Source organism: Oncorhynchus mykiss, chromosome 10 (genome assembly GCF_057628025.1).
Source record: "Oncorhynchus mykiss isolate SJ-2025 chromosome 10, ASM5762802v1, whole genome shotgun sequence".
Lineage (NCBI taxonomy): Eukaryota > Metazoa > Chordata > Actinopteri > Salmoniformes > Salmonidae > Oncorhynchus > Oncorhynchus mykiss.
The window spans coordinates 17,471,133-17,490,736 of record NC_143031.1 but is presented as its reverse complement, the minus strand read 5'-3'; the positions used below and the strand labels follow the sequence as shown (position 1 = coordinate 17,490,736).

The 19,604-nt window shown below is 43.4% G+C and overlaps 1 protein-coding gene across 13 annotated transcripts in view; it reads left to right on the top strand.

The window, feature by feature from the left end:
* The window catches only part of LOC110533427 (CMP-N-acetylneuraminate-beta-galactosamide-alpha-2,3-sialyltransferase 4), a 52,279-nt gene that overhangs the window by 9,103 nt on the left and 23,572 nt on the right, over positions 1-19,604 (top strand). For 9 of the 13 annotated variants that reach the window (XR_016483594.1, XM_090186033.1, XM_021617616.3 and 6 more), the window contains 4 exons: positions 8,743-8,814; positions 9,542-9,617; positions 18,542-18,616; positions 19,288-19,385. Coding sequence is in view for 8 of the 13 variants with exons in the window: in XM_090186033.1 (XP_090042159.1) it covers positions 8,793-8,814; positions 9,542-9,617; positions 18,542-18,616; positions 19,288-19,385 (271 nt within the window). In the remaining 5 variants the exon portion in view is untranslated. Of the gene's footprint in view, positions 1-8,742; positions 8,815-9,541; positions 9,618-17,904; positions 18,124-18,541; positions 18,617-19,287; positions 19,386-19,604 lie in introns of all 13 variants that reach the window. The other 4 variants (XM_090186037.1, XM_090186038.1, XM_090186039.1 and 1 more) reach the window with 1 other exon arrangement.

Sequence of the window (19,604 nt, the reverse complement as noted above, 5' to 3'; positions counted from 1 at the left end):
TGACAATATCTCATTTACATGCCCTGGGACAATACATATTAGAATCACCATTGGGAGTGAATGCAGATATGAGATTTCTTGGTACGTTTCGAAGGGCTTTGTACACCTGGATTGTACAATATTTGCTTATTATTATTTTCAGAATTCTTCAAGTTCTGTCAAGTTGGTTGTTGATCATTACTTGACAACCATTTTCAAGTATTGCCATAGATTTTCAAGCAAATTTAAGTCAAAACTAATAGTGATGCACCGATGTGACATTTTTGGCCGATACCAATATCCGATATTTTCCGCGCCAGAAAAAAACGATAACGATAAACCGATGTTTAACATTTTAGCAGCCTTTTTAGCATTCTAATACAGTTAAATAGTTAACACACACACATGGACGGAGCATCTCAGTGCAAAAGGCGTCACTAATGTCCCTGGTTCGAATCCAGGCTGTATCACATCTGGCCGTGATTGGGTGTCCCATAGGCCGGCGCATAATTGGCCCAGAGTCATCCGGATTTTGCCGGGTTAGGCCGTCAATTGTAAATAAGATTTTGTTCTTAACTGACTTGCCTAGTTAAAAAAAGGTTACACATACACACACCACACTGACCAAAAAGTTATATTGTTGGCATTTACGTATGTCCACATTACCAGTAAAACATTATCAAACACTGTTTTTTCACTTACTTGCTGTGCTGTTTCGTTGTTCATTTGTTCTGTCGTTTCATTCTCAATCAGGATTTCTATGGAATGCCGTTTTGGGCTTTGCATGTGAAAAACAGATACAAGTCAAATAACACTATTTGACGTGTCAAATTAGCTTGTTGACCAATCAGGACCTGAATATGACTGCACGTTACATAATAATTTAACGCGTTCATACTTTTTTACATAGTTATTACACATTGATTACACTATCACTCGTATTTCATATGTCACAACGATTCATCGATACGCATGGTATGATGCTGGTAATGTCACGTTCTGACCTTAGTTCTTTTGTTATGTCTTTGTTTTAGTATGGTCAGGGCGTGAGTTGGGTGGGTTGTCTATGTTCGTTTTTCTATGATTTGGGATTGCTGTGTTTGGCCTGGTATGGTTCTCAATCAGAGGCAGCTGTCAATCGTTGTCCCTGATTGAGAATCATACTTAGGTAGCCGGGTTTCACTTTTGAGTTGTGGGTGTTTGTTTTCCGTGTCAGTGTTTGTTCCACACGGTACTGTTTCGGTTTAGTTATTTCACGTTGTCGTTTATTGTTTTTGTTTCAGTGTTCACGTTTCTTATTGATGAACACTTACTGCGCTGCGCTTTGGTCCTCTCCTTCATACGACGACCATTACAGGTAAAGTCTCGCGCACCTATAGTGCTGGTCATAGAAAAAGCTAGCTAGCTCATGGATGCAAACAATGTTCTTCCCCCAAAACATAGCAAAATGACAATCTGTGTCAGTAGCTGTAGTTAGCTAGCTAACAATATAGCAAGGTGTTGTCATGACGTGGCCTTTTCTGGGTATAGATTGTGGCTTCCCCCTCTCTCACTCTCTCCTACACCCAGGTTCTGTTATCTCAGATCGTAAATTCCTGGCGGAAACTCTCCCCCTTTTCATACAGAGAGACCACAGAGTGAACAAAGGATTTCACGTGGCCGAACTCCTAACTCCCCAAAATGGGAAAGTGAAACAATATGTCCACTTGTGAGATGGTGGGAATGGTCCGTGGACACTAAAGGGACATTATGATGAGTGTGTTTCATTTGGTGACCTCAGAGAGGACAGGAAACACACATAAATATGTCTCTGAATGGGTACATTTCTCAATTATGGGGTTTGCATCTAATTCTTGTATAAAATGAATGAGTAATGATGAAACTATTTGTGAAATGATGTAATGTGATGTTTAACCTTTAATGTGAGCATAGATATGATCAGGCGCCTTTTCTACTTTTACAAATAAAAGCCCCTAAGAAAATCCTCTTTAAACTGAGCAAACCCCTAGCGTGAGCTGTGATTGTGAATAGTTTAGACCACGCATACCTCGATGTAAACTGAGGTGGCACAGGTTTGATTACCAAGATTAGAAAACCATACCACGTGGAGAATTACACGGCTGGAAATGGTTAAACTCTGAGACTATCGATCCCTACAGAATAAGCGCAAATCATAGATACTAATTACTAGTCTGCAGCTAGAAATTATGTAAACCTGGGACAAGAATACCGACAACCGCCGCAACATCTATTCTATGAGAAGAGATGGTACTCTGAAGTATCCATCCTAACCACGAAAGACTTTGATCTTCAAGGAAACTGAAGGAGAGAGAGAGACTCTAATGAACTCTCCACCAGACGGACCGGATGCCAACAAAGACCACAACGACACATGGGCGTAAATATATATTCATTGCAATTATTCCCGAATGAGTGAGCGTTCATGTGCAAAGGATTAGCATTTCAATGAATATAATTATCAACTGTGTGTAGTGATCCCTTTGGTCTTTCCAGTTTCTTTCTCAGTCCGCACCCACTTCCTGTTGTCCACCAAGCTTTCATATCGGCTTAGCCCACTAGGGAATCTTCCGTCAGGCCAAACTGTATGATTTCTGTTGGTCAATATTAATTTCTAGAGCAAGGGCATAGAGCCAGTAAGGTTAGAAATTAGAGGATAGATCTGTCCACCTACCGCGCTAAGCCAGTGTTGGTAGGCCACAGGCGTATCTGTTTTTATTTATGATGCACTCCGGTAATATAATGCTAGCAAAAAGTATGCCGAATAGGTTAATGTGAGACGTCACTAGGAAAAACCCAGTTCAATGTGTTATTGAATTCCTTGTGCTGTATAAGAATAGTCGTGGTTTCTGAAGTAGCCAGTGGGTAACATTAGCAATACATTTCTAGTGCTAGGATACAATCCAGCTACTTATAGAAATTTGAGAAATGGAGCGTTTGGCCAAATGTGGGCAATTTCTGCCTCCCGCATTTCAGAACCGGGTAGCTCAGTCATTATTAATTTCTCAAGCAAGGACAAAGAGCCAGTCAATTGAAATTGAGTAGAAATTAGCTTGACGAGCGATAATTATCTTTCTCACATTTCCACGCGAGTAGAACACGGTGCATTTCGTTGATTGCCGTGCATTCTGTTTAAAACATCTAAAAGATAACGCAGAGAAATGGTTTGAACGTAATTACGTTATAAGTAAAATCACCCTATTTTGTGCTTGGAAGTGAGATTTCTGTACAAATAGGATAAGTTTAGCATGATAGGCTAAGCTAACAAAGGGAAAGCAGACATGTTGTTTTTCCTGTGTCACATTGAAAGTGCCGCCCTTGGTATTTCCGTTTGATTTCAGCTTTCTGCAATCAGTGACCCCCTGCTGGTGAAGAATCGGCAGTACATTTTCTTCAAAAGGAATTATGTAACACCCAAATGTGGATCACGTTAAGATATCCAGCCAATCGCAATTGACTGGATATCAATGTCTCATTCAATTGAACTAATAACTAGAATTACCAGATTTTCCTTTTCAGGTGGACCTTTTAAATAATATCCAAATTGATTGGGTTTCTACAATGAGACAATTTAAACTTTTTCCACATTAACCAGCTGAAGCATGAGCAGGTAATGGTAGACATAAGGGGACAGGTGGAGAGAACCGGGAAAAATTCTGCTATCTCTGGAACTGCCTCCTCATGTGTCCCTCAGTCTTCTCCTCTTGGCCATTCGGCACTGAGTAATATGGTGCCTCTTTGCCAACAAAGCCAAAGCTTGGCTTCTCCTCTTGGCCTTTTGGCCCCAATTTTCCCACGGGAGGAAACCAACCCTCTCCGCCCGCTTGTCGCAGAATTTCCCCATCTTTGACGCTGTTCCAAGTCAGCCAAACGATACCGAGACGTTCCTAGCTGACATAGAGGACGCATTGGATGGCTAACCGGATGCTACGGGTTCTGACAGAGTTTACCTGTTGAAGCGAACATCAAATAGACACATGACGGGGTTCATTCAACACGTGCTAAATGACTACGCTAAACTTGCCATAGCTTTGAAATTAGAATTCAGTGGTTTTGCGACTCGCAAACATGATAGCTAAATGGCTAACATCGTCAAACAAGCTCGGAACGAACACCCACAAGCTTATTATCATAGGCTTCGTTCAGCTTACTTTGGTCTACTCACTGAAACAGGAATGGAAGAGCTGTTACCATTCAAACAAATGTTTCTATCAAACATGTATCCCACCTTCATTACCTACTTGGGCCCTGCAGCCCACATTGGCTTGCCTATCTTACAACTCAGAGAGAATGCAAGCACAGCTTTTGAGGCATCAAAAGTTCACAACGCTAAGAGCCCTGACCACTCGGTTTTGAAGTTTGACCAGGAGCACTCACTCCAGTTAAAGGGTGCATTATCAGGTATTGGAGCGTTGACGGTTTCAACAACGGTTTCTACCACGAAACCACGATTCCAATAACCTCTGCGGTCAAAATAACTGTAAAGTACGTCGCCATTGAAACGCCTACCGCTACAATCGACCTGTTCGCTACGTTCCTGCACCCGATCCACACAAAGTGTCAGAGCACAAGGGTAACAAAGGGTTAAAGGACGATCAAAACGTAGACCAATGTTCTCCAGAAGTTCCACTACGTGAAGAACTAAAGTGAGAAACATTTGAGAAAAGGGTAAAAGATAAGTCACAAGGACTAGACGGGGAATTACCGGACACCAGGTTCGCAGGAATTAACACCCATAGCAAGGACGTTAAAATTCAAATTTATCTCGCTCGAGACCATATCCAGGGCCCGCTTGATCAAGCCAAGCCCACTCAAAATCCGAAAAGTCGATCTGCTTTCACCTTGAACAGAAATGGCACATCACGTCGTTGCGAACGACCACTTCACTTTGTGGGGAATATGTCCACTAAACACGAATCTAAACGCCCATATCTGGAAAGAGTCCTGGAGGACTGCTTAACTGTGTTGTTACCTACCCTTACCACCTGGGGGCGGCCTGTCAGGAAGTCCTGGATCCAGTTGCAGAGGGTGGTGTTTAGTCCCAGGCTCCTTAGCTTGGTGATGAGCTTTGAGGGTACTATGGTGTTGAACGCTGAGCTGTAGTCAATGAACATCATTCTCACATAGGTGTTCCTTTTGTCCAGGTGTGAAAGGGCAGTGTGGAGTGCAATAGAGATTGTGTCATCTGTGGATCTGCTTGTGCGGTATGCAAATTGGAGTGGGTCTAGGGTTTCTGGGATAATGGTGTTGATGTGAGCCATTACCAGCCTTTCAAAGCACTTCATGGCTACGGATGTGAGTGCTACGGGTCTGTAGTCATTTAGGCAGGTTGCCTTTCCGTTCTTGGGCACAGAGACTATGGTGGTTTGCTTGAAGCATGTTGGTATTACAGACTCAATCAGGGGCATGTTGGAAATGTCAGTGAAGACACTTGCCAGTTGGTCAGCACATGCCCGGAGCACACGTCCTGGTAATCCGTCTGGCCCCGCAGCCGCGTGTATGTTGACCTGTTTAAAGGTCTTACTCACGTCGGCTACGGAGAGCGTGATCACACAGTCGTCCGGAACAGCTGATGATCTCATGCATGCCTCAGTGTTGCTTTCCTCGAAGCGAGCATTGAAGTGATTTAGCTCATCTGGTAGGCTCGTGTCACTGGGCAGCTTGCTGCTGGGCTTCCCTGTGTAGTCTGTAATTGTTTGCAAGCCCTGCCACATCGGACGAGCGTCGGAGCCGGTGTAATATGATTCAATCTTGGCCCTGTATTGACGCTTTGCCTGTTTGATGGTTCGTCGCAGGGCATAGCGGGATTTCTTGTAAGCCTACGAGTTAGTGTCCCGCACCTTGAAAGCGGCAGCTCTACCCTTTAGCTCAGTGTGAATGTTGCCTGTAATCCATGGCTTCTGGTTGGGGTATGTACGTACAGTCACTGTGGGGACGACGTCGTCAATGCACTTATTGATAATACAAGTGACTGATGTGGTGTATTCCTCAATGTCATCGGAAGAATCCCGGAACATGTTCCAGTCTGATAGCAAAGCAGTCCTGTAGTTTAGCATCTGCTTCATCTGACAATTTTTTTATAGACCGAGTCACTTGTGCTTCTTGCAGAACATCTTCTGTATTCTGTTAGACAGGTAACTCTTTATCCACAATATAGCAGGGGATGTAAAGCCATAACATATATGTTTTTCCAGCAGCAGACTATGATGGGTAATGTCAAAAGCTGCACTGAAGTCTAACATAACATCCCTACAATATTTTTATCATCAGTTTCTCTCAGCCAATCATCAGTCATTTGTGTAAGTGCTGTGCTTGTTGAATGTCCTTCCCTATAAGGGTGATGAAAGTCTGTTGTCAAATTGTTTACTGTAAAATAGCATTGTATCTGGTCAAACACATTTTTTTCAAAACTTTACTTAGGGTTGGTAACAGGTTTGTCTTTCATAATTTGTTCAGATATACTTGGATTTGTCGTATCAGCGGTTGTTGTTGGCATGTCATGTCTAAATTTGCTAATCTTGCCAATGAAAAAAATCATTAAAGTCGTTGGCAATATCAGTCGGTTTTGTGATGAATAAGCGTTTGCCTTTTTTTTATTAATTGAAGGTGCTCCAAGGCTTTGTACTATCATTCTTTATGTCATTTATCTTTGTTTCATCGTGTAGTTTATTCTTTTTATTCAGTTTAGTGACATGATTTCTCAACTTTCTCAGTTTGCCAGTCGGTTGTGCAGCCAGACTTATTTGCCATTACTTTTGCCTCATCCCTCTCAACCATAATTTTTCACTTCCTTATCAATCACGGTGATTTAATAGTTTTTAGTCATTTTCTTATTGGGTGCATGCCTATTAGTAATTGGGATAAGCAATTTTGCAAATGTGTTAAGTGCAGCGTTTGTTTGCATTTCATGACACACCACAGACCAACAAATATTCTTTACATCAACAACATAGGAATCACTACAACATGAATTGCATGTCCTCTTATACACTATATTAGACCCAGCCTTTGGAACTTTGGTTTTCCTATATATGACTACTATATTGTGATCACTACATCTGATGGATCTGGATACTGATTTTAAGCACATTTTCTGTAAATGTTATAATGTTATATTGCTACCACTGTATCATCAAATGTATTATCTAAGTGAGTTTCAGAGATAGTCAGAATATGAATGTCATCTGTTACTAGCCAGTTATTAATTTCATGAACCTTGTTTCTTAAGCTACATATGTTAACATGGGCTATTTTGAGCTCTGTTCTGTGATGCTTTTCATTGCTTTACTGGGAAGCTTAGCAGAAGTAGATATTCTCATGTTATTTATGTTAGTGCAGGGTGAGCTGCACACAGTGGCATTCCTACTAGGGCACACCACCTCAGTACAAACAGCATAAATCTGGTTCATAGGCATATGATTGCTGCATACAATAGCTGTAGGATCAGCAGAGGCATTCAGGGCAGTTAGAGGGACATAAATGAGGTTACTTACATTGTGTCTACCAACTCCCCTGGTATAATGTACATTTGCTAAAGCTAATTATGACGACTCAGAGTCACAATGGTAGGGATTAACGTATTTGGGCTGGGGCATTGATAAGTCATTGTCTCAACGTAGCCTTATAATGCTGTGAAAGGATCCAGGAACCCAAATTATTTGTTTGGATCCCATACTCCTTATAAAACGTGTTTTGTTTCCAAAAGGTATCAAAATTGTCAACAAAATTACACCCATTGAGCTGCAATAATCACGTAGCCAGTTGTGAAGAGAAAGAATCCTGCTAAAACGTTCAATGCCACATGGAGCGCTGGAGCTGTCTGCAAGCACAGCTCCATGAGTGAGATTTCCAACTGCTCAACTCCGCTCACATGCTCTGACCCCCTCACATTGACTAGGTACTGGTACCACCTGTATATAGCCTCGTTACTGTTATTTTGTTACTTTTTTTCTTACTTTAGCTTATTTTATTTTGTGTTTATTTATTTTTGCTAATATTTTCTTACTTAAAAAAAAATTCTACATTGATGATTAAGGGCTTGTAAGTAAGCATTTCACGGTAAGGTCTACACTTGTTGTATTCGGCACATTTGACAAATAAAATTAGATTTGTGTGTGTTAGTGATGCTGAATTGTTTTTACATATCGGAATATTATTTTTGACAAGATATCTTTTTGACAATATCGCAGTATTATTTTTGCACTAATTGGTTGTACCTGCACCAAAACTCCAGCATTTTTCCTTCATAGCTTGTTCTCCATCTTCTTTTTAAATAAGGAGCCAATTTGTTTTCAGCACTTTTATTTCCATGATTGACCAAAACATTTTATCATGGCTCTCTCGTGTCCCAATATGTTTGGACTATGGAATCTCAATAAAATCACATTATTTAATGGCAAAGCATGTAGAATCGCAATACATATCGTATCGGCACCTAAGTATTGTGATAATATTGTATCGTGAGGACCCTGGCAATTCCTAGCTAGTGTGTGTGTGTGTGTGTGTGTGTGTGAGAGAGAGAGAGAGAGAGAGAGAGAGAGAGAGAGCTTTTGTGTGTGTGTGTAGACCAACCTATGAGGGGAGGGAGGAAAAGGGCAGTGTTACAGCTGACTGGTGGCTAGCTGATTGGGCAATCTATTAAATGGGATGTTCCTCTCTCTCTCTCTCTCTCTCTCTCTCACTCACTCACTCACTCACTCACTCACTCACTCACTCACTCACTCACTCACTCACTCACTCACTCAGGGTGAAACCATCACCACAAACACTCCAGACATAAGAAGGAGCAGGTGAAGATGTCCCTGAAGAACACCAAAAGTAAGTGATTTAAACCAGCATTTCAATGAATTAGATCCAATTCTATCAGTTTGAGAATTGTCAGATGCTTCAGATTTCAGATAACCTAATGCCAGGTAATTTAGTCAGTTATGGTATTATGTTATTGTATATTCTGCTATTGGGTTTTCCATAACATTAGTCAGTTCAAATGTGAGCGGAGGTTAGTAAAGAAAATGGGCTTTTCTTTGTGATTATATTGAAATGTGTTGCTTGTAACGCCTTATTGTTAATAAGCACCCCAGACGTTATTTTGTTGCTACTCTGCTATATGTAATGTGTTGAAAAACAGGTCGGTTACCATTAGTCAAATTCCAGGGCGTGTTCACTGTCTTGAAGTTCAAGTTCAATTCACTTAAAGGTCACATTTTCAATGACTCATATATTATTATCTGAAAGGATAAACTGATCCTAGATTGATATATACAGCCCCCAGAGCTTGAGTTTGACCAGTCTTTTTTTGTTATTTGTGTCACAGCATTGCACAGCATGTTGCACTCGCCTGGGTCAAAATCGGCTAGTGAAAAATATTTTATTGCATTAAATTGAAATAACAAATGCCCTTGTATCTTCAATACCACCAGGGAGATTATTTTGTGTCTGCCTTTCTTTTACGGATTTTGACCCAGGCGAGTATGGCATGCTGTGTGCTGTGAAGCGTGCAAAAGGTATCTGTACATTAAAATCACCTCCCTGTGTTAATTTGCAGCATGGTCCAGAGTACTTGTACCTGTGCTGCTGCTGTGCTGTGTGTCCTACTACTATTCACATTTCTTCCTTCAGAGGTAAAGCTCCCCTTTGTCTTCATTCAGCCACCTGGTGCTCCTCAAGGTCCTTCTGCATTTGACAGGATTTGAGTGCTACAGAGGATGGCAGAGTTTATGTAAGCACGGTGTGGCTTGTAAGAGAGATACAGGTTGCGTCTCAAATGGCACACTATTCCCTATATAGTGTGCTACTTTTTGACCAGGGCCCATAGGGCTCCGGTCCAAAATAGTGCCTATGGGGCCCTCTTCAAATGTAGTGCACTATATAGGGAATAGGGTGCCATTTGGGACGTACCCATGTGCTCTTTAGCACTGCTGGGGGGAGAGATTAAGCTTGGTTCAGGGCTGCCCTGACCAGGCACTGTTAGAGAAAGACAGAGGAGGGTCTGCTAGACTTCGATAAGCGGCACATTTTATTCAGTATAGCTATCTAAACAGAAAAATTACAGAACATTACAAATTGTACGTATAAGAGAAAAATAGAGCAGTACCGATGACAGATAGCTTCGACCAGACCATCGAATCAAGTTTAGGATTTGCATCTTTTGACCAATGGGTAAAATGATATGTTAATTGTCTAGACAATCGTCTAAGAAAACCAGTAGTCCAAACCACGTCTGTCATTATCCGTTCAAAGGTTATTTGAGGTTTTACCCTTGTATGATAGCAGAATTACGGTGACTAAATCAACGGAGGCCAGAGAAAAAAAGTGGTCAAAAATCTGGAAAATTGCACTGCGTCAGCTAGGCTGGATTCTGTGCCAGAATTAAGGCTAATGGCTTACCTGACAGGCTCACTTTCCCATTGAACTTGTCATCTTTCGTCTCAAATCCGCAGGACATGAAACAACATAGAGACATGACATGTAGTATTTTCATATTTTAGTATACACTTTTCATATTAATTAGAAATTCCTGTTCTTTTTCAAACTTTTCTCACAAAAACAAGCTTTTTATTTTTTAAAGCCTTTTACATTTAATTCAGCTCGTGTCATGATAATTTAGCTTTTAGCTACCTGCGGAAACAACTTTGAAGTCGTCAACAACAAAATGTAAAATCATCAAAAGTTATGAGAAACCTGCACCACTATGTCAACAGAGTTCAGTGCTTATTATTGCATTCATTAGGTTGTGAAATCTGATTTAAAAAAAATATAGAATGTAGTTAGTTATATGTTAGAGAAAGAGCCCACTGAATGATTCATAACATGAATATTCATATTTGTCTTGGTAAAATGTATTGTATAACATAAGGAAGTGAAATTTCACTTCAATTTCAGCGTGTTTTCACCCACTCTTTCACCCACTTTTATCAAATTATAAGATATCCACCCACCCACTCTTAGCAGAGAACCCTTTGAATAACCCTTTTTGGTTCCAGGTACAGTACCAGTCAAAGGTTTGTACACATCTACTCATTTCAGGGTTTTTCTTTATTTTTACATTGTGGAATTATAGTGAAGACATCAAAACTATGAAATAACACAAATGGAATCATGTAATAACCAAAAAAGTGTTAAATAAATCAAAATGTATTTTATATTTGAGATTCTCCAAAGTATCCACCCTTTGCCTTGATAACAGCTTGGCATTCTCTCAACCAGCTTCATGAGGTAGTCACCTGGAATGCATTTCGATTAACAGGTGTGCCTTGTTAAAAGTAAATTTGTGGAGTTTTTTTCCTTCTTAATGCATTTGATTCAATCAGTTGTGTCGTGAGAAGGTAGGGGTGGTATATAGAAGATAGCCCTATTTGGTAAAAGACCAGGTCCATATTATGGCAAGAACAGCTCAAATAAGCAAAGAGAAATGACAGTCCATCATTACTTTTAGACATGAAGGTCAGTCAATCCGGAAAATTTCAAGAACATTGAACATTTCTTCAAGTGCAGTCGCAAAAACCATCAAGCGCTATGATGAAACTGACTCTCATGATGATCGCCACAGAAAAGGAAGACCCAGAGTTATCTCTGCTGCAAAGGATAAGTTCATTAGAGTTATCAGCGTCAGAAATTGCAGTCCAAATAAATGCTTCACAGTGTTCAAGTAACAGACACATCTCACCATCAACTGTTTGCTGCAAAGAAATCACTACTGAAGGACACTAATAATAAGAAGAGACTTGCTTGGGCCAAGAAACACAAGCAATGGACATTAGACCGGTGGAAATCTGTGTCTTTGTGAGATGTAGAGTAGGTGAATGGATGATCTCTGCATGTGTGGTTCCCACCATGAAGCATGGAGGAGGAGGTGTGATTGTGTGGGGGTGCTTTGCTGGTGACAATGTTAGTGATTTATTTAGAATTCAAGACACACTTAACCTACATGGCTTCCACAGCATTCTGCAGTGATACGCCCATCCCATCTGGTTTGCGCTTAGTGGGACTATCATTTGTTTTTCATCAGGACAATGACCCACGCTGTGTAAGGGGTCTTTGACCAAGACGGAGAGTGATTGATTGCAGCATCAGATGATCTGGAGTCCACATTCCTCCAGCCTAAATCCAATCGAGATTGTTTGGGATTAGTTGGATCGCAGAGTGAAGGAAAAGCAGCCAACAAGTGCTCAGCATATGTGGGAACTCCTTGTTGGAAGTAGTGCCAAGTGAAGCTGGATGAGAGAATGCCAAAAGTGTGCAAAGTTGTCATCTAGGCAAAGGGTGGCTACTTTGGAGAATCTAAAAAATAAAGGAAAACTCTTGAATGAGTAGGTGTGTCCAAACTTTTGACTGGTACTGTAGTTCTACCTGGAACCAAAAATAGTTTTACTATGGGGACAGCTGAAGAACCCTTTTGAAACCCTAAGTGTGGCATAACCTTGGGCAAAGTGGTGTGTGGTATCCCAGGCGGTCTACCCTGGGGGATGGTAATAGAGGGGAGGTACGTGAGTCGACATTGGCTCCCTCTGCTGGGAATACGGGAGCTGGGCACCTCGACACGGAGAGCTAAATAAAAGCAGCACGATGGCACACCGCTGGAGAGAAGGGAGAGAGAAGGAAGACCGAGCAAAACCTAAGTTATTTCTTTGATATATTTATTTTCTGTCTTAGTAAAGTTGTTTTTGCGGACTAAAGCCTCACTGTCTCTGTGTCAATCTGCACGCTCAACCCAACACCCCACGGTTTACCACATATGGTGGAGATGCGGGGAACTCAATAGATTTGGGTGCCGTGGGGTCGAGTGTGCGGAGATTACCATGGAGGGCTGCGGGGAACTCAATAGATTTGGGTGCCGTGGGGTCGAGTGTGCGGAGTTTACCATGGAGGGCTGAGCTGGTAGCTCAGTTCATCCTCAGCCAGCAGAAGCAACAGGCTCTCCAGGAGCAAGCACTGGAGGAGCAGCTCCAACAAAACCGCAGACTGGTAGCTGAGGTAGCCCAGTTGAAGGTTGGGAGGCCTCAGGAGTCTGGCCCGAATCAGTTCTTGATTCAGTTAAGGAAGGAAGATGCCGTGGAGCCGTATCTGTGCACCTCCGAGAGGACGGCACATCGGGAAGGATGGCCCAAACCCCAGTGGGCCAGCCTGTTGGCACCCTACCTCTGGGAAGGCCCAGAAGGCCTACTTTGATTTGAACACTGACCCGGCCGCAAATTATGAGGAACTCAAACGGGAGATACTAAGCCGTTATGGGTTCAATCTCGCACGCCGTGCACAACTGGTCCACGACTGGACCTTTGACCCCACCCTGTCCCCGCGTGCGCAGATAAGCGACCTGGTGTGGCTGGCTACTGACGGAAGTACCATCCCTCCCGATGCTCGACAAACTTGTCCTGGATAAATACCTTTGGGCCCTGCCCTACGAGATGAAGAAGATGGTGAGCATACAGAACCCCCAGAGCCTGGAGGAATTGCTGACAGCGGTGGAAATTCACCAGAACACCCAGGACCTGCTGAGAGGGGCCCGAGCGGAGAAAGGAGACGCGGCGAGGGGGGCGACCAACACAAAGAGAGGCGAGGAGCTGAAGGGGGCCCGGACGGAACCAGCCAAGGCTGTGAAGCGGGAGGGTGACTCAAACCGACGACGCCGGCGGCTGCTGGACCCCGATCAGAGACTCTGCTATGAGTGCGGTGAGCCGGGGCACCTCGCGTGGAGCTGTCCCGCCCGGGAGGAGGCCATGCCCTCCGCACCCCACAGCTCTGGGACAACTCGGATGGCGAGTTACGTCACTTCCTGTTGGGCGCACACCGAGAAGGAAGAAAAGGAAAAAGCATCCACGGGGTTCCCAAGCATCCACTGGGTTCACCCCCTTTGAGCTCCTGTATGGCCGTCGGCCCCGCGGGCTGCTGGACCTAGTCAGGGAGGTCTGGGAAGAGCAGCGGACCCCCCTTCGCAGCATAGTAGAACATGTGGAGGAGATGAGGGAGAGGATGACGGGGATTGGCCAGTGGTGAGAGAGCACATGGCCCAGGCACAACATGCCCAGGAGCGTGTCTACAACCGGGGGGCCCAACCACAAGAGTTCCAACCCGGTGAGAAGGTCTTGGTGCTGATCCCTACCATGCAGAGTAAATTCCTGGCTACAGTGGGGCAAAAAAGTATTTACTCAGCCACCAATTGTGCAAGTTCTCCCACTTAAAAAGATGCGAGAGGCCTGTAATTTTCATCATAGGTACACTTCAACTATGACAGACAAAATTAGAAAAAATAATTGAGAAAATCACATTGTAGGATTTTTAATGAATTTATTTGCAAATTATGGTGGAAAATAAGTATTCGGTCAATAACAAAAGTTTATCTCAATACTTTGTTATATACCCTTTGTTGGCAATGACAGAGGTCAAACGTTTTCACAAGGTTTTCACACACTGTTGCTGGTATTTTGGCCCATTCCTCCATGCAGATCTCCTCTAGAGCAGTGATGTTTTGGGGCTGTTGCTGGGCAACACAGACTTTCAACTCCCTCCAAAGATTTTCTATGAGGTTGAGATCTGGAGACTGGCTAGGCCACTCCAGGACCTTGAAATTCTTCTTACGAAGCCACTCCTTCGTTGCCCGGGCGGTGTGTTTGGGATCATTGTCATGCTGAAAGACCCAGCCACGTTACATCTTTAATGCCCTTGCTGATGGAAGGAGGTTTTCACTCAAAATCTCACGATACATGGCCCCATTCATTCTTTCCTTCACACGGATCAGTCGTCCTGGTCCCTTTGCAGAAAAACAGCCCCAAAGCATGATGTTTCCACCCCCATGCTTCACAGTAGGTATGGTGTTCTTTGAATGCAACTCAGCATTCTTTGTCCTCCAAACACGACGAGTTGAGTTTTTACCAAAAAGTTATCTTTTGGTTTCATCTGACCATATGACATTCTCCCAATCTTCTTCTGGATCATCCAAATGCTCTCTAGCAAACTTCAGACGGGCCTGGACATGTACTGGCTTAAGCAGGGGGACACGTCTGGCACTGCAGGATTTGAGTCCCTGGCGGTGTAGTGTGTTACTGATGGTAGGCTTTGTTACTTTGGTCCCAGCTCTCTGCAGGTCATTCACTAGGTCCCCCCGTGTGGTTCTGGGATTTTTGCTCACCGTTCTTGTGATCATTTTGACCCCACGGGGTGAGATCTTGCGTGGAGCCCCAGATCGAGGGAGATTATCAGTGGTCTTGTATGTCTTCCATTTCCTAATAATTGCTCCTACAGTTGATTTCTTCAAACCAAGCTGCTTACCTATTGCAGATTCAGTCCTCCCAGCCTGGTGCAGGTCTACAATTTTGTTTCTGGTGTCCTTTGACAGCTCTTTGGTCTTGGGCATAGTGGAGTTTGGAGTGCGACTGGTTGAGGTTGTGGACAGGTGTTTTTTATACTGATAACAAGTTCAAACAGGTGCCATTAATACAGGTAACGAGTGGAGGACAGAGGGGCCTCTTAAAGAAGAAGTTACAGGTCTGTGAGAGCCAGAAATCTTGCTTGTTTGTAGGTGACCAAATACTTATTTTCCACCATAATTTGCAAATAAATTCATTAAAAATCCTACAATATGATTTTCTGGATTTTTTTTTCTCATTTTGTCTGTCATAGTTGAAGTGTACCTATGATGACAATTACAGGCCTCTCTCATCCTTTTAAGTGGGAGAACTTGCACAATTGGTGGCTGACTAAATACTTTTTTGCCCCACTGTATTTGATGCACTGCCGATTTTGCAGGTTTTCCTACTTACAAAGCATGTAGAGGTCTGTAATTTTTATCATAGATACACTTCAACTGTGAGAGACGGAATCTAAAACAAATATCCGGAAAAACATATTGTCTGATTTTTAAGTAATTAATTGGCATTTTATTGCATGACATAAGTATTTGATCACCTACTAACCAGTAAGAATTCCGGCTCCCACAGACCTGTTAGTTTTTCTTTAAGATTCCCTCCTGTATTCCTCTCATTTCCTGTATTAACTGCACCTGTTTGAATTCGACTTGCACAAGGCTGGGATGGGCTACAGGACAATACTCAAGCAGATTGGTGAGAAGGCAACAACTGTTGGCGCAATTATTAGAAAATGGAAGAAGTTCAAGATGACGATCAATCACCCTCAGTCTGGGGCTCCATGCAAGATCTCACCTCGTGGGGCATCAATGATCATGAGGAAGGTGAGGGATCAGCCCAGAACTACACGGCAGGACCTGGTCAATGACCTGAAGAGAACTGGGACCACAGAAAACCATTAGTAACACACTACGCCGTCATGGATTAAAATCCTGCAGCGCACGCAAGGTCCCCCTGCTCAAGCCAGCGCATGTCCAGGCCCGTCTGAAGTTTGCCAATGACCATCTGGATGATCCAGAGGAGGAATGGGAGAAGGTCATATGGTCTGATGAGACAAAAATAAAGCTTTTTGGTCTAAACGCCACTTGCCGTGTTTGGAGGAAGAAGAAGGATGAGTACAACCCCAAGAACACCATCCCAACCATGAAGCATGGAGGTGGAAACATCATTCTTTGCAGATGCTTTTCTGAAAAGGGGACAGTACGACTGCACCGTATTGAGGGGAGGATGGATGGGGCCTTGTATCGCGAGATCTTGGCCAACAACCTCCTTCCGTCAGTAAGAGCATTGAAGATGAGTCGTGGCTGGTCCTTCCAGAATGACAACGACCAGAAACACACAGCCAGGGCAACTAAGGAGTGGCTCCGTAAGAAGCATCTCAAGGTCCTGGAGTGGCCTAGCCTGTCTCCAGACCTGAACCCATTAGAAAATCTTTGGAGGGAGCTGAAAGTCCGTATTGCCCAGCGACAGCCCCGAAACCTGAAGGATATGGAGAAGGTCTGTATGGAGGAGTGGGTGAAAATCCCTGCTGCAGTGTGTGCAAACCTGGTCCAGAACTACAGGAAACATATGATCTCTGTAATTGCAAACAAAGGTTTCTGTACCAAATATTAAGTTCTGCTTGTGTGATGCATCAAATACTTATGTCATGCAATAAAATGCAAATTAACTACTTAAAAATCATACAATGTGATTTTCTGGATTTGTTGTTTTAGATTCCGTCTCTCACAGTTGAAGTGTACCTATGATAATTATTACAGACCTCTACATGCTTTGTAAGTAGGAAAACCTGCAAAATCGGCAGTGTATCAAATACTTGTCCTCCCCACTGTATGGGGTATTACCCTACGACATCATTGAGCGGGTAGGCGACGTCAATTATAAGGTCCGCCAACCAGTGCAGAGAAACCCCACCAGTTTTACCATGTGAATTTACTGAAGAAATGGCACCCACGCAAGGCGCTGTGCGTAACAGTGCAAGCTGGGCTACGCCGAAGTGGAGTATCTGGGATATCAGATCGGGAGGGGAAATTTGAAACCACAAGAAAAACAATTTGCTATTAGATTTGTACCTAACTTTGCCGCAATAGCTTCTCCCCTCACAGATTTATCCAAGGCACGACTACCCCAGACGGTGAGATGGGCGGAGGACACAGAGGCGGCGTTCAAGGCCCTGAAGGATGTGCTATGTTCGCACCCGGTACAAGTCACCCCGGACTTCTCAAAAAAAACTCCTGGTCCAGACAGATGCGTCTGACACCGGGGTAGGGGCCTTTTTGTCCCAAGAGCAGGAAGGCGAGGAGCACCCCATCATGTATGTCAGCAGGAAGCTTCTCCCGAGGGAGAAAGAATACTCAATTGTCGAGAAGGACTGCTTCGCCGTGAAGTGGGCCCTCGCCACCCTCAAGTATTACCTCCTCGGGAGGAAGTTCACCCTGATTACTGACCATGCCCCCCTCATGTGGATGGCACGAGGTGAGGACACGAATGACCCTGTCACCCGCTGGTTCCTGTCCTTACAGCGATTCTCTTTCTCTATCATCCACAGGTCAGGGTCCCAGCACGGCAATGCGGACGCCCTATCCAGGAGGGATGCAAACCTAGCCCTGAGCATGCCTCCCTCCTAGTCAGGGCCAAGGGGGTGGGGTGGCATCCCAGGAGGTCTACCCCGGGGGATGGTAATAGAAGGGAGGTACTTGAGGCGATGTTGGCTCCCTCTGCTGGGAATACGTGAGCTGGGCACCCCGACACGGACAGCTAAGTGAAGGTAATTAGAGGAAAGTGCCAACCAGTTGTGGAGGCTAAATAAAAGGAGCACGATGGCACACCGCGGGAGAGAAGGGAGAGAGACGGACACCAGTTAAGAGAGAGAAGGAAGACTGAGCAAAACCTAAGTTATTTCTTTGATATATTTATTTTTTGTCTTAGTAAAGTTGTTTTTGCGGACTAAAGCCTCTCTGTCTCTGTGTCAATCTCTGCACGCTCAACCCAACACCCCACAGTTTACCACAGGTGGCTAATTTCTACCACAGATATCCACAGTGGAAACCGACGTTATGTCCCCAGCTGTTGGTTCCCAGTTGAGACCTTTAACCATCCCAGAGACCCCATACTGTGTGTGTTTCAGTCGAGTCTCTATTTCAATTGAGTGTTTCTGTTTCGTTTCCATGTTCTGTGTCTTTCAGTAGTGAAAGGGCTTTCAGTAAGGCCCTCTGTGACAGCTGGAATATCTCTCAGAAGTGGGAGAGACTCAACTTCAAGTGAGTAATAAAGTCTACTTGATAAGAAACATGGAGGAGAGGAGGGGGGAGTTGATTTGTTTTTATTCTTTCTTTCTCCCTCTTTCACTCTCATTCTCTCATTCTTTATCCCTTTCTTTCTCTCTCTCACCCTCTGCTGCAGATAAGATGAAGCTTTCCTTTCTCAACTGCCAAATATTTGGGTCATAGGCTCTATTTGAATAATTAATGTAAATATAGCATAGAAGGAAAAAAAAAATACATCTGCAACTTTGGTAGTGACAACAATATCACAAATGGCCATTCAAAACATGTGCATGTTTGTCTCTTCTGTTTTTTTTTTTAACTTTGTGCTTTCTTGGAAATGTGACCAGTTAGGTGTGTCATGTTTTGCCATGGTAACAGAAGTTTTTTTTTTTAATTTTAGACCGTTAACAAACTAATTTGGTTTTGCAATGATACAATGAGTTTGGGTTTGTTTCTCAACACAAGTGTAATTCTTAACAAATTCGTATCTAAATCAGGCTTCGAAGAAAGTATATAACATCTTCCTTCCAAAATCATAGTTATTTTAAGTGAGTCTATGTAAGTCTATGCCACATTGATGGCATTTAAATAAGTCTATGCCACATTGATTTAATATTTCTTATCAGCAGGTGTATGTATTTCTACCTGTGTTTTTGTCCTACCAGTGTAAGCAGGAATGCTCAACTTTTCTTGAAGCTGGAGGATTTCTTCTGGCGACGCTACTTGTCCACGTCAGCCTTGCCTTATGGTGTTAAGGGCAGTGGTATGTTGTCACCATCCTCCACTTCAAAGGGTATTTCCAGTGGTGGCTGGTGGCATTTTAAATAGAATGGCAGGCTTATTGTAATGGCTGGCACGGAATTCATGGAACGGTATCAAACACATCAAACACGTGTTTGACACCATTCCATTCAATCCTTTCTATGAGCCGTCGTCCCCTTCACCAGCCTCCTCTGGGTACTTCATACAAAATGCATATTCT